General features: G+C 48.5%; 1 protein-coding gene across 1 annotated transcript in view; it reads left to right on the top strand.

The window, feature by feature from the left end:
* OSBPL10 (oxysterol binding protein like 10) overlaps positions 1–12,781 on the top strand; it is a 215,765-nt gene that overhangs the window by 184,182 nt on the left and 18,802 nt on the right. The window contains exons 9-10 of the mRNA XM_069088572.1: positions 604–750; positions 9,207–9,699. Coding sequence (XP_068944673.1) covers positions 604–750; positions 9,207–9,699 — 640 coding nt within the window. The remainder of the gene's footprint in view (positions 1–603; positions 751–9,206; positions 9,700–12,781) is intronic.

The following is a 12,781-nucleotide window of genomic DNA, read 5'->3' as shown; positions in this document are numbered from 1 at the left end:
TGGGGTGTCCTCCCATAAGACTGTCACAAGGAGGTCCCCCATTGTATTGGGGGTGGGGTAAGAGTTGGACCTTGAGTGAATGCTCATTAATGTCTAAGATGTTTTTAAATTTTAGGCCACATATACAATAAAACATTCAAGATCATGAAAATTGGCCATAAATAGATTTCTTTGTTTTCTCTGAGGAATAGATGGTGTGTTGATGGAGACAACAAAGGGGCAATTAGACTGTGATGCTCTCATTATGTGTTTTTTTTTAATGTGACATATACATGGGACCATATGTCTAGAGGTGGGTGGGCCTTTTGTGCCCATCTGATCCAACCCCTGCCTTTTACAGAAGAGGAAGTTGAGTCCCACAGAGGGGAAGTGACTTGTCCAAGGCCACACTGATGATGACAAAGTTGGGCATCTCCGATTCCTGTCCTCTTAATGCTGCACTGTGCTGACCAAAGAGCTTCATGTCATAGAGGGACCCAGCCCTAGGCCCCGTCGGTGCCGGACATAACTTGTCCCCCCCTGTGGAGCACCCAGCCCTTCCGTGCACCCTCTCGATTCACCTTCTAGTCCTGCTGGTAGAATCTGTTGTTATTTTCATTCCAGGAAACATCTTCGCAAGAAGCAAGAATAAATGAGGAGGAAACTGATAATGAGGAGAGTGGGGATGATGTCCAGGGGGAGTCGGAGGATCACCACAGCATCGTCCTTCACCTGATCTCCCAGCTCCGATTTGGGATGGACCTCACCAAAGTATGTGCGCCATCCCCGGGCTTCCACGTGGAACTCCCTCTGGCGTTGGCCATGGGGGGCGGGGGAGGCTGAAGAGGGCGGGGAGTCTTAGCTTACTTAGAAGGGGTCCCATCCCCCAAAGGCTGAGCCCCCAGACAGAGGAAGGGCTGAGCAGGACACTGGCTGGAGTCTTTGTTTCCAGGTGTAATCTCTCACTTGGGAAGTTGGGAGTCGAGTCTTGCCCATTGTCGGCTCTGCTGAAGCATTGGGCAGATCTCTTCCTCTCTTTGGGGCTCAGTTTTGTCATCAGCCCAATGGGCAGGTTGGACGAGGCTTCACCAAGCTCCCTCCTTGCTCTGACCCTGAGGGATTCCTGGCTGTATTCAGCATGCTCTGTCTGCTCCTGAATCCTGTGTCCAGCCCAACAGGTCACTGGTTCTCTGTGTCTCCTGCCTGGGATGTCTTTCCCTGTCTACACTCCACTCATCCTTCCCATCCCGTCTCCCACACAAAGCGTTCCCAGCCTACACCAGCCCTAGGGGATCCCTCTGTGGCTCACACTCTCCCCTCTGTGTAGCGTTTAGCATTAGTGATTGCCTTTGTTATTTGTCTGCTTTCTCCCGACTAGACCGTAAGTGCCGTCAGGGCAGGCACCATTCACACCCCATGTGTCCTCGGTGTCCCCAGACTGCCGCTCGGTGCCCGTAATCCTAAGTGTCCACGAGCCGACCTCCAGCCCAGAGCATCCTGGGCTTCCTGAGACTTGGAAGGGAAAGGGGGAGGCCCAGGCTCCAGCAGTGTGGTGGTAGCACAGTGGGGGGGGTGGGGCGCAGGAGGTACTGATAAAGCGCCTACTGTGTGCAGCTCCAGCTAAGTGCTCTTACAAACACTGTCTCACTTCAGCCTCACCACGGCCCGCCAGGGTTGGTACTCGAGGTGGTGGCATCATTCTAATTGTTATTATAATAGGGGCCATTTTTATCCTGTTTGACAGATGAGGAAACCGAGGATGTACCATGATGATGGCTAACATTTACATAGGACTTGCTGTGTTCCAGGCACTGTGCTTGGTGCTTTGCAGTTATTATCTGGTCCTCACAACAGCCCGCAAGGGCAGGTGTCATCATTATTCCCACTTTACAGTTGAGGAAACTGAGGTCACTACAGGTGAAGTGACTTGCCCAGGGTCACACAAGCTAGTAAGTGGCATGGCTAAGATGTGAACCCAGATCCTTGGACTCCAAAGTTAATATCCTTGTAAGTGTAAGAGCTGGAAGTGGGTAAAGGAACCTAAGAAGTGCTTTTGTGTTCTACGTGAGAAAGGAGCATGCTTTTAGGTCCATTTGTAGATCTATATGAACATATTAATGCACACATATACCTATATACATTATTTATGCACACATGCGTTATAGACACGTACATATTTACACATACACATATCTATGCAAGTGTGATAAACACATACGTGTACATGAGTATTCACCTATATGAACCGGGGCTCAAAGTGCAGAGACAGCCACGCGGTATCCATTTGACCAGAGGTGTGACCTCCTGACACTTGGGCACAGGAAGGATTTGCGGTGTAGTGGCAAGACAGCCAGATTTGGAGTCAGGAAGAGCTGAGTTTGAGTCCTGCCTCAGACCCTTACTAGTGGTGTGACCCTGGCCAAGTCACTTACCTGCCCTCAGCCTCAGGGTCTTTAAAATAATAGTGATAATGATAAATGATGATGACAATAGCCAATTTATTGAACACCTGCTGCGTTCTAGGTGCTCTGCTACACACTTTACAAATACTGTTTTATTTGGTCCTCACAACAACCCTGGGCATTCTGTGCTGTTATTATCCCCATTTTACAGTTGAGGAAACTGAGTCACTTGGATTACAGGACTTGCCCGCGGTTGCACGGACTTGAACTCGAATCTTTCTGACACCATTGCACCGCCTGCTGCCCTCTTAAACAAAGCATAATAATAGCCCCCCCCCCCCACAGGGTTGTGGCGAGCATTAGTCGAGATAATGTAGAAATTGTTTTGCAAGCCATAGAGCGTTATTGTTTAAAGCATTTATTAAATGCCTACTGTATGCCAGGTGCTGTGCTAAATGCTTTACAAATATGGTCTTGTGTGATCTCTGTGACTCTATATAAATGCTCGTCCTGGTTGTGATCGATGGCCCAGCCTCCTTAAGGCCATCTGCCCCTGCCTCCAGTCCTCTCTCTCCAATCCCCCAGAGTGTCTCCCACTGGGCAGCTGTCCCTCTTTCCCTGGTGCTGATCTTCCCTTCGAGAACCAACTGGAAGGGAGAGTGACTCCCCTCTTGATTGATGGAACTTGAGAGTTAATTTGTTGCTTGCCGGGTCTCTGGCAAAGCCCTTTCTCTTTTTCTCTGGAAAAGTCCAGGTTGATTCTGTTAATTATTTTAATGGGAAAAAAGACCAGTGTTATTGATAACCCGATAAAATTGATCTGGTAGTTTTGACCCATGCCGGTGCCATCTGTCTGAACAGCTGGCTTATTCCTCATGCGCCAGGTTTCAGGCAGACAGTCCAACTGGTGCCCGCCTTCCCCTGATGCTCAGGTAGCAAATGATGAAGTGACTTAATACTTACAAAGGTATGGAAAAGTAATGATGATAAAGCCACAAGAAAATCTCAGAAGAGACCAGGGAAAGCAGTTTTACAAAAATGAAATAGAAAAAGAAAGGAAGGAAGAAAAAGGAAGAACTGAGACTCTCCCCTTGCCCGGAGATTTTACTTCCCTGAAGGGTTTGGAAGCAAACACCAAGTATGTCTTCTGGGATTTGAAGAGCTGTCCCATGGAAGAAGGATGAGCCATGTTCTTTTCTCCCCCTCCCCATCTTCATTAATTGATTAATTTTTAGTTATCAAGAATGATTTCTATAAGATTTTGAGTTCTAAATTTCCCCCCCCTCTCTCACCTCCTTCCCCAAAGACAACAGGCAATCTGATGCAGGCTATATGGCATGTTAAGCATATTTCCCTGTTAGTCATGTTGTGAAAGAAGAAACAGAACAAGAAAGAAAAAAAAGAGAAACTAGTCTCCTTTGCTCTGCACTCAGACTCCACGGTTCTTTCTCTGGATGTGGATGGCATTTTCCATCATGAGTCTTTTGGGATTGTCTTAGATCCTTGTAATCCTGAGAAGAACTAAGTCTATCAAAGTTAGTCATTGCACAATGTTGCTGTTGCTGTATACAGGGTTCTCTCGGTTCTGCTCACTTCACTCAGCATCAGTTCATGCAAGCCTTTCCAGGTGTTTCTGAAATCTGCCTGCTCCTGCTTTCTTATGGAACAATAGTATTCCATCACAGTCATATACCACAACTTGTTCAGTCATTCCCCAATGGATGGGCATCCCCTCAATTTCCAATTCTTGGCCGCCACAAAAAGAGCTGCTATAAATATTTTTGTTTGTGTGGGTCCTTTTCCCTTTTTTATGATTTCTTTGGGATACAGACCTATTCGTGGTATTGCTGGATCAAAGGGTATGCATAGTTTGCTCGCTGGGCATAGTTTCAAATTGCTCTCTGGAATGGTTAGATCAGTTCACAACTCTACCAGCAATGCATTAGCGTTCTAATTTTCCCACGTTTTTGATGAGCCACGCTCTTCTCCAGCCCTCTAAGACAGAACTAGAAGACACAGGAAGAGGATAATGTCAGGTAAATAACGCCAGCCAGCATTTCTAGGAGATTTGCAGAGCACTAGTCACGATCACATTCCATTCAAACAGAAACTCTCAGAAGTGAGTGCTGTAATCATGATCCCATTTTACAGACGCAGAAGCTGAGTCTGAGAGGCTAGTTAAGGGTCATCCATGCCCAGAGTTACGCAGTTAAGAGTGGACTGCCATCCCCACTCTCCCACCCCCCAGGTCTAGAGCTCTCACTATCACATCCTGCTTCCCCTCTGATGTGACCTCAAGGATCAGTCAGTTGGACTTTTTGTATCTGAATCCAGGGCCCCTGGGCCAGCGCCTGACTCGGAGTCCATGCTTCATAAGCATTCCTCAATGGATAAAAAGGGACACGTACTTTCTTAAATCAGCAGCTTCCCTGCTGTCCGTCTCATCTGAACTCAAAGCACTTTGTTCTTCTCCGAAGCATTCATCCTGTCCTAATTCCACAGCAGCCAGAAGGGTTAAGCTTAAGTTTAGATAGCACAGAGTGTTGGGCCTGGAGTCAGTAAGGCTAGAGTTCAAATCCAGCCTCAGGCACTTACTAGTTATATGACCCTGGGCAAGTCACTTTACCCCTATCTGCCTCAGTTTTGTCAACCATAAAATGGGGATAATAACAGCTCCTACCTCCCAGAGTTGTTGTGAGGATCATATAAGATATATAAAGCTGGCTATTATTAGTATTATTATTGGTTTGTATAATGATTCCCTACACACATGTTAAATAGATATGTCTTTCCTTTAGCACATTGTAAATAGTTGGGATTTAACTTTTTGAATGAATTGAGGCATTAGGGAGAAGAGGGTTGGGCCAGGCCATCTCTGAGGGTGCCTGATGATTCTTTGAGTCTCTAAATAAATCAGTGTATGCTAAAGAATCAGGGTCAGACTATTTCTCTGAAACAGAAAAAATACTGCATGCCCTTCATTGCGGGTCACAGGCTGTAAAGTCATAGTGATGAGGATGATGATGCTGACGAAGGGTAACATTTACATAGCACTGAGGACTGTGCAACTCGGCCAGGGCTCGACAAACCTATTGAAGGCAAACGTTTGGCTGGTGGGGAAGCCGGATGGGAAGAACAGTGACTGTGGGGACAAGGCCAAAGAAGAGTGTGCTAGGAAGCCCCGGACATGGCCCTGGCCCAGTACCGGCTCTGGTCCCAGCGCCGGCCACAGTGCAGCTTCTTCAGGGAGTCACCGGCCCACGTTCCATGCTTTATAAAGTTCTGGGCTCCAAGAAAACTTAAAGCCGAAGGGACCTTTGAGATTGATGAGTCCAGTCCCCTTATTTTGTAGATGAAAAAAATTAATAAGTTGCCTGGCTGAGATTTGGACTGACATCCTCTGACTTCAAATCCACTGTTCTTTCCCCTTACCCACACATGCTGCAAAGTGAAGGAAAAATCTGGGGCTAACCACTGATTAATAAGGATTTGTTAGAGATGGTTACAATATAAAGGAGAGATAACACTCTATTATCTGAATGTCTTCTATAGAGCCTGGAGTTTGGCCTTATTTACATCTATGAGTGAATTTGGTCGTGGATACTGAGAAACATTGTGACTTTTACTCATTTCATGTGCCCCTAGAATAGTCATTTGAGGGGTAAGTTAGTGCAGTTTTGTTAGGAGCCACTAGGTGGCATGGTGGAGAAAATGTTAGTCCTGGAGTCAGGAAGACCTAAGTTCAAATTCTACTTCTGAGCTGTGTGACCCTGGACAAGTCACCTGACCCTATTTGCCTCAGTTTCCTCATCTGTAAAATGAACTGGAGAAGGAAATGGCAAACCACTCCAGTATCTTTGCCAAGAAAATCCCAAACGGGGTCATGAAGAGTCACACAACTAAAAAACAGCTGAATGAAAAAGTGCTGTTTTGTGTCTATAGGATTTTTCTTAAAATTTATTAAGGAGAGTTGATTGGTCTTTTCTCCATGTGCCGTGGGCTGCTCAGTGTCCAGCACTTAGCATGATTTGGAGATGTGAGTAAGAAATGACCAGGCCATGTGGGTAGTTCAAGGAAGAACGATGAACTCCATTTATTGATTGATAGGACAGGGTTTTTATAGAGCAAAAGAGACAAAGGAAGGGGACTCAAAGTTTTCTAATCATTACTTCGTCTGTTGTATCCTGGAGGTAACACAGAATAGATAATTTGATAAGGATTTGTTATCTCAGAGACTAAAGTCTTAGGGTAAGACCTTTGATTGAGGCCTCAGGTACCTGCTAATGCAGCTGCAGTCATAAACGGATACAATTGAGAGCGAACTTCAAAGCCAAAGCTGCAGTCCTCAAAAGTCATCACGTTTAGAGCTGACCACCCAAGGATACCTGAGTACTGAATCAAATATTTTAGCTCTTAATAACTAAAATCTTGGGGTATAGCCTATTGATCTCAGAACTCAAGTAACATCCTTATAAGCGTAACCCATAACAAGGAACTCAGGAGCTAATTTAGCAAAAAGTCACTTCTCAAAGAGCTTTTGTTTTAAAGTCCACTATTAGGATTTAATATCTGAATCCTACACCAGGCCTCTTTCATTTCCTACCATTGAGCAGGAAATGCTCTTCTAAATGGTGTTTTTGTGGTGAATGAACCGCTAGCCTAGGAAAGAAAGGATGATCCATACGTAGAGTTCATTCATTCTAACGAGGTGTGTTAAAGGACCTTTCTTTTGCCGGCTGGCTGTGGCCTTGGAAGGGCCGGAGGAAGAGGGGGCAGGAGGCTGCCCCTGCCCAGCGCTGGGGCCTCTCAGGTTGGCAGCTCAGTGTGTTGTGGGTCTGAGCACCAGAAACAGCTTCCCAGGTTTCCTTTTTTCCATATGAAAGATCCCTTTTAGTTTCATTGTTTTGTTTTTTTTTCATTTTCAAGGGATTCTGCAGTAGTGATTGGGAAAACTAGGTGTTACCTGTTCCCTCCACCTGTGAGATCTGTGCTATATAGGATCTTTGAGCCTGCATCCCCCAGCTTATCAATGATCTTGAAATGTAGGGTTACACAACCAGTGAGTGTAGGGTCCAGAAACCAGTGCTATACTCTAGATGTGCTCTGACCCCTGGCCAGCACCTCAGTCCTGGCCTTTCCTAGAGCAAAGAGACAAAGCTCAGAGAAAATCAAGACGGAAGAAGGGTCTGACTCTCCCGGTGACTGGTGAGGCCCAAGCTGTCCCAGCCTTAGCTGGACTCTGTGAAACATGAGTCAGTGCTGGGCCCAGGAGCTACTTCCCCCATCCCAACCCCTTCCTCTCCCAAGGAAGCTACGGTCCATTAGAGGAGGGAGGACCTCAAGGCTCCAGAAATACAGCATTAGCAGAACAGCAAAGGGACTGCTGAGTTTGCCAATGGCCAGACTTTCTCCTTTAACTCTTGATGACCCTGAGCCAGACTCAAGACACAGAGCACTGATGGCATAGATGAAAGCAGGTGACCAAGCATTTGTCAGGCTTCCTGTGTTGCCCACTGTGTTAAGTGTTGGGTGGGATGGGGGTGTGGTCAGTGCCACACTCCTTACACTTTGGGGAATTGCCAGATACACCTAGAGGGATCAGCAGGCAGCTGCTGGGGAAGCAGAGTTGTCTGGGATGGGAGAGCTTGAGGTTGGAGTGAGGGTTGCAATGGCAAAGGAACCTTAATAGTGGGAGAAGAGAGGCACCCAGTTTCTTGATGAGGAATCACAATTCTTGCCCTGAAACACTACAATTTCTACATTATGATAAAGATTTAAGGTTGTGGTGATGAAAACAAATTATAAAGCCCCCGACAAGCTAGTGTCAGCACCATCCCAACCATCCATCCGTCCGTCTGTTCCTCCATCCCTCCCTCCATCCATTCACAGTTTTCTTTGGGACTGGCTGGGTGGGGCAGAGAGCATGACATCCTCTGATGTGAATAAAGCAGATAAAATCCCAGCCCTGCTCCTTGTTTTATATAACCGTGAAAGGGGAGCTTCTCAGGGGCAGGAACTGGTCCATTGATAACTGGTATTCAGCACATCGGAGGCGCTGTGCCTATGTTGAATGGAACCGAGGGGCGTCCCTGCCCCCTGCTCCACACTGCTGTTCCCCAGGGATGCTCTGAAAGCCGAAGGCTCCCCAAGTGTGTCCCACAGCTCCCGCTTTGGTCTCCGAAGCCTCCTGAAAAATAACAGTGTTTTTGGTGTGAGGGCCATCGGCTTGTAACCGACATTGGGGAAAAGGTGACAACTTGCTTCCTTTTGCTGGTTCGTTCCCCGTCTTCACATCTGTAAATAATAGAGGCTGGAGCGGGGAGAGGCAAGAGAAGCTTGTGTGTTCATAGAAATGACTTTTGGAGGAGAGAGAAGATTCTCTTGACAGGGGAAGGAAAGGAATAGAGGGAGAGACAGTGTGGAGTTATAAGAAAAGCCCAGGAAGAGAAGTCAGAGGATCTGGGTTCAGATTCTGCCTTGGATCCTTGGGCAGTTAGCTTAGCCTCCTCAGCCTTTGTCTCTGCTTCCGTAAGGTGAGAGGTAGGACTCTGAGGTCATCCCTTTGAGAGACAGGTCTATAATCTTGTGCCTCAGACCCTTTCCTTCCATTTCTCACTGAAGAGTCCCTATGATCTGTCCATGTTTGGCAGGATCTTGGAGCCCCAGTTTCCCCATCTGTGCAGGAGGGATAATGATCAGGGCAGTGCTCTCGCCCAGTTGCTTTGAGGTTCCGAAGGGGGTTCTCCTCTGTATGGTGCTTTGAGAACCTTGGCAAGGCTGCCTGCACGCTGGCTGTGCTAATTCCCCGTCTCCTTCCCAACACAGGTTGCGCTCCCCATCTTCATCTTGGAGAAGAGGTCCCTCCTGGAGATGTTTGCCAACTTCATGGCCCACCCGGACATGCTTCTGTCCATTGGCTCCGCAGCCACTCCCGAGGAGAGGGCCATCTCCTTTGTCGAGTACTACTTGACGTCCTTCCGTGAGGGCCGCAAGGGCTCGGTGGCCAAGAAGCCTTATAACCCCATCCTTGGAGAGACGTTTCACTGCTCCTGGGACATCCCCAAGGACCAGGTCAAGCCTCTGCCGCGGGAGAAGGAGGCCGAGGCCCAAGACTCCAGCGAGCGCAGGTCAGACTCTGACCAAGAACATCCACCAGGACAGTACAAGCTGACGTTCGTGGCTGAGCAGGTATCCCACCACCCCCCGGTGTCGTGTTTCTACTGTGAGTGCAAGGAGAGAGGAATGTTTGTGAACACCCACGTGTGGACCAAGAGCAAGTTCATGGGCATGTCCATAGGGGTGTCCTTGGTCGGAGAAGGTAAGAAATGGGTCAGGTCGGGCTTGGGGGTGGGGGAGAGGGGCATTTAAAATATAAATGGGGAGGGTTTCATAGCCCACTGAATTTTTTTTTTAAAAAGGTTTTGTCTTTGAAATATGCGCTATTCTCAAGAAAATACAGTGACTCAGAGTCAGGAGAGTCCAACCATCTACTCTTTCTGGGTGACAGTAGACAAGCCACTAGGACCATAGGATCATCATCAGTCTATGGCTGACCTTCAAGGCAGCTGAGGAGACTGAGGCCCAGGGAATTAAGTGACTTGCTCAGGGTCATGTGAAGAGTAAGCATTAGAGGAAGGTTTGAAACAGGTTCATAAGTTGAAACCTGGAAGGTGACCTTAGAAATCCTCTAGTTTACCCCGTCTCTGTACACATAAGTAAACCAAGGCCCACAGAGATTCAGTCACTTGCCCAGGGTTACGTGGGTGGTCAGTGATCACCAAATCCAGTGGCCTTTGCTCAGTCCTCGTCCTCCTCGACCTCTGCAGCCTCCAAGTGCCACTGACCTTCTTCTCCTTGGGCACTCTCTTCTCAGCCTTCGGTGCTGGATCCTCCTCCGGGCCCTCCAACCCTGACCACAGGGTTGTGTCCAGGCCCCTGCTCTTCTCCTTGGGTTCCCTCTTCTCAGCAGGTTTTGGAGCATTACTTCCTCCTTCTCTTCCTCCTCCCCTCCTTCTCCTTCTCCTCCCCCTCCCCCTCCTTCCCCCTTCTCCTCCCCTTCCTTCCCCTCCTCATTAGCTCTATTAGTCATCAGTGGACATCTCTATGCCAATGATTCTCTAGCCTGTTTCTCCAGCCTTAGCCTCTCTGCTGACCTGGCCTTTCAGAAATCCCTGACTCCCCATTCCAAAACAGAGCTCACCCCCTTTCCCCTCACTCTGCTTCCTGTCTCTCAGGGGAGCCCTGGGGACTCTTCAGCTCACTTTTTTTTTTTCAAAGCAATCGGGGTTAAGTAACTTGCTCAAGGTTACACGGCCAGTTATTTCTGGGTGTGGTGCTGACTATCTGAGCCCGGATCTGACACTGGAACTGTTGCTCTTCTTACTCGCTGAGCCACCTGGCCGCCCCTAAGCAATTGGGGTTAAGTAACTTGCTCAAGGTTACACGGCCAGGTGTTTCTGGGTGGGTGCTAAGTGTCTGAGCCCGGGATTCGATCTCCAGGTCTTCTCAACACTGGAGCCGGTGCTCTTACTCGCTGTGCTACCTGGCCGCCCCTTCAGCTCACTCTTTTCACTGCCCAGACCCCAGCTGTGGCCAGTGCACATGGAGTTTGCCGGGGAGGTCAGGTAACCTCCCTAGGGTCTCCCAGCTTGTGTTAGAGCTGGGATTTGAATCGGGGACCTTCAGCTCCAGAGCTGGGCTGTACTCCCTGCCGCTGGCCCCCTGCATACTAATTATTGTTACCCTGGTTCTCTCCAGTCTTTCCACTGCAGCTGACTTTAAGTATAGATTAAATTCTTTCCATTTCTCAGCATCTCTCCTGCCAGAATGACCATCTTCCCATCATTCCCCTATAACTGAATGATGAGGACAGAACAGTGTGGCATATGGCAGATCAAAATGAGGCCGGTGAGCAGTGCTCAGAGCCTGCTATGAGCCAGCTCGGGGCTAGGCACGGGGGGTTCCCAAACAAAAGTGTAAACCACCCTTGCCTCAGGGAGCTTGATTCTGTTGTTAACAGATCAGTAAATGCAGAATGTGTACAGAACTCGGACACAGCAAATCGTCCAAGGCCAAATCAACATCAGTCAAACTCTGGGTTTCTGTGTTTTGAGACTTGGGGTCCTGTTTGCCCTTCCCTGGTCCGGGAGCCTTGCTCTTCTGTGCTAAGACTAGAAGTGAGGATGTTTGCTGTTCCTAGAAGAGGATTTGGGCACAAATCTCAAACCTCTCCTGACGAGGGGACGGTTCCTGGTTTGGCAGAAGCCGTGGAAAGCTGGAGGGATTCTTGAGTGCTGGGTATTATTGGTCAATAGAACGTGGGCTTGGTGTCAGGAATGAATGGATGAGATCATGATTGAAAAGCATTAATGAAGCTCTTACTGTATGCCAAGCACACAGGAGGATCTGGCGCCCTTTGACATCTAAACCCTGCACCAACTACTCTCTTCACTCGGTCTTCACAACCACCCTGGAAGGGAGGTGCTGCTATTATTAATCATCCCCGTTTCACCGATGGGCTGATGGAGCGGGTCCAGGATTTCAGCCCAAGGTCCTGAACTCCCTCGGTCTTCTGTACCACACTGAGCTCCAGATGCACGACTCACAGCAATTACAGGGAGAACTTTTTTTTTTTTTTTAAGCAATCGGGGTTAAGTAACTTGCTCAAGGTTACACGGCCAGTTATTTCTGGGTGTGGTGCTGAGTGTCTGAGCTCCAGGTAGTCCCAACACTGGAGCCGGTACTCTTACTCGCTGAGCCACCTGGCCGCCCCTATGCAATTGGGATTAAGTAACTTGCTCAAGGTTACACGGCCAGGTGTTTCTGGGTGGGTGCTAAGTGTCCGAGCCCGGGATTCAATCTCCAGGTCTTCTCAACACTGGAGCCGGTGCTCTTACTTGCTGTGCTACCTGGCCGCCTCCAGGGAGAACTCTTAACTACCCTGATGTCGGACTTTAGAAACCAAACCAGCAGATTAAACAGGTTCCATCTCTGTTCTTGGGCTCAGGGTAATCCTTACTGCTTAAACCTGAATAGCATGAGGAAGGTTCTTCTCCCAACGTGTCCGTGACATCTGGTCCAAGTGAGTCGGCAGATCTGGGCCTTTGCCTGTTCCAGGGGTGTGCTGGTGAGGCTCTGCCTCCATCCTAGGGTGAGGGAGAAAAGAGAATAAGCATTTATTAGGCACCTGCTGTGTGCCAAGTGCTTTACAAATATCACCTCGTTAACTTGCTCAGGAAAATGGGCCAGAACCAGCAACATCCCAGGACCCGACCCTTCTGCTTCTCACCGACAGGGAGCCCTGACCTGAAAGTTGGTCAACACCAGGTTTCCCCCTGGAGAGGGGTTTCCTGGTGACCTCATGCGCAGATGATGTGTCATTGCCTTTCATGGGATCGGGC

This window comes from Petaurus breviceps, unplaced genomic scaffold (genome assembly GCF_028583685.1).
Source record: "Petaurus breviceps papuanus isolate PSGF00001 unplaced genomic scaffold, PetGlider_PUasm1.0 185, whole genome shotgun sequence".
NCBI classification, from domain to species: domain Eukaryota; kingdom Metazoa; phylum Chordata; class Mammalia; order Diprotodontia; family Petauridae; genus Petaurus; species Petaurus breviceps.
This window is presented reverse-complemented; position numbering and strand designations above follow the sequence as displayed.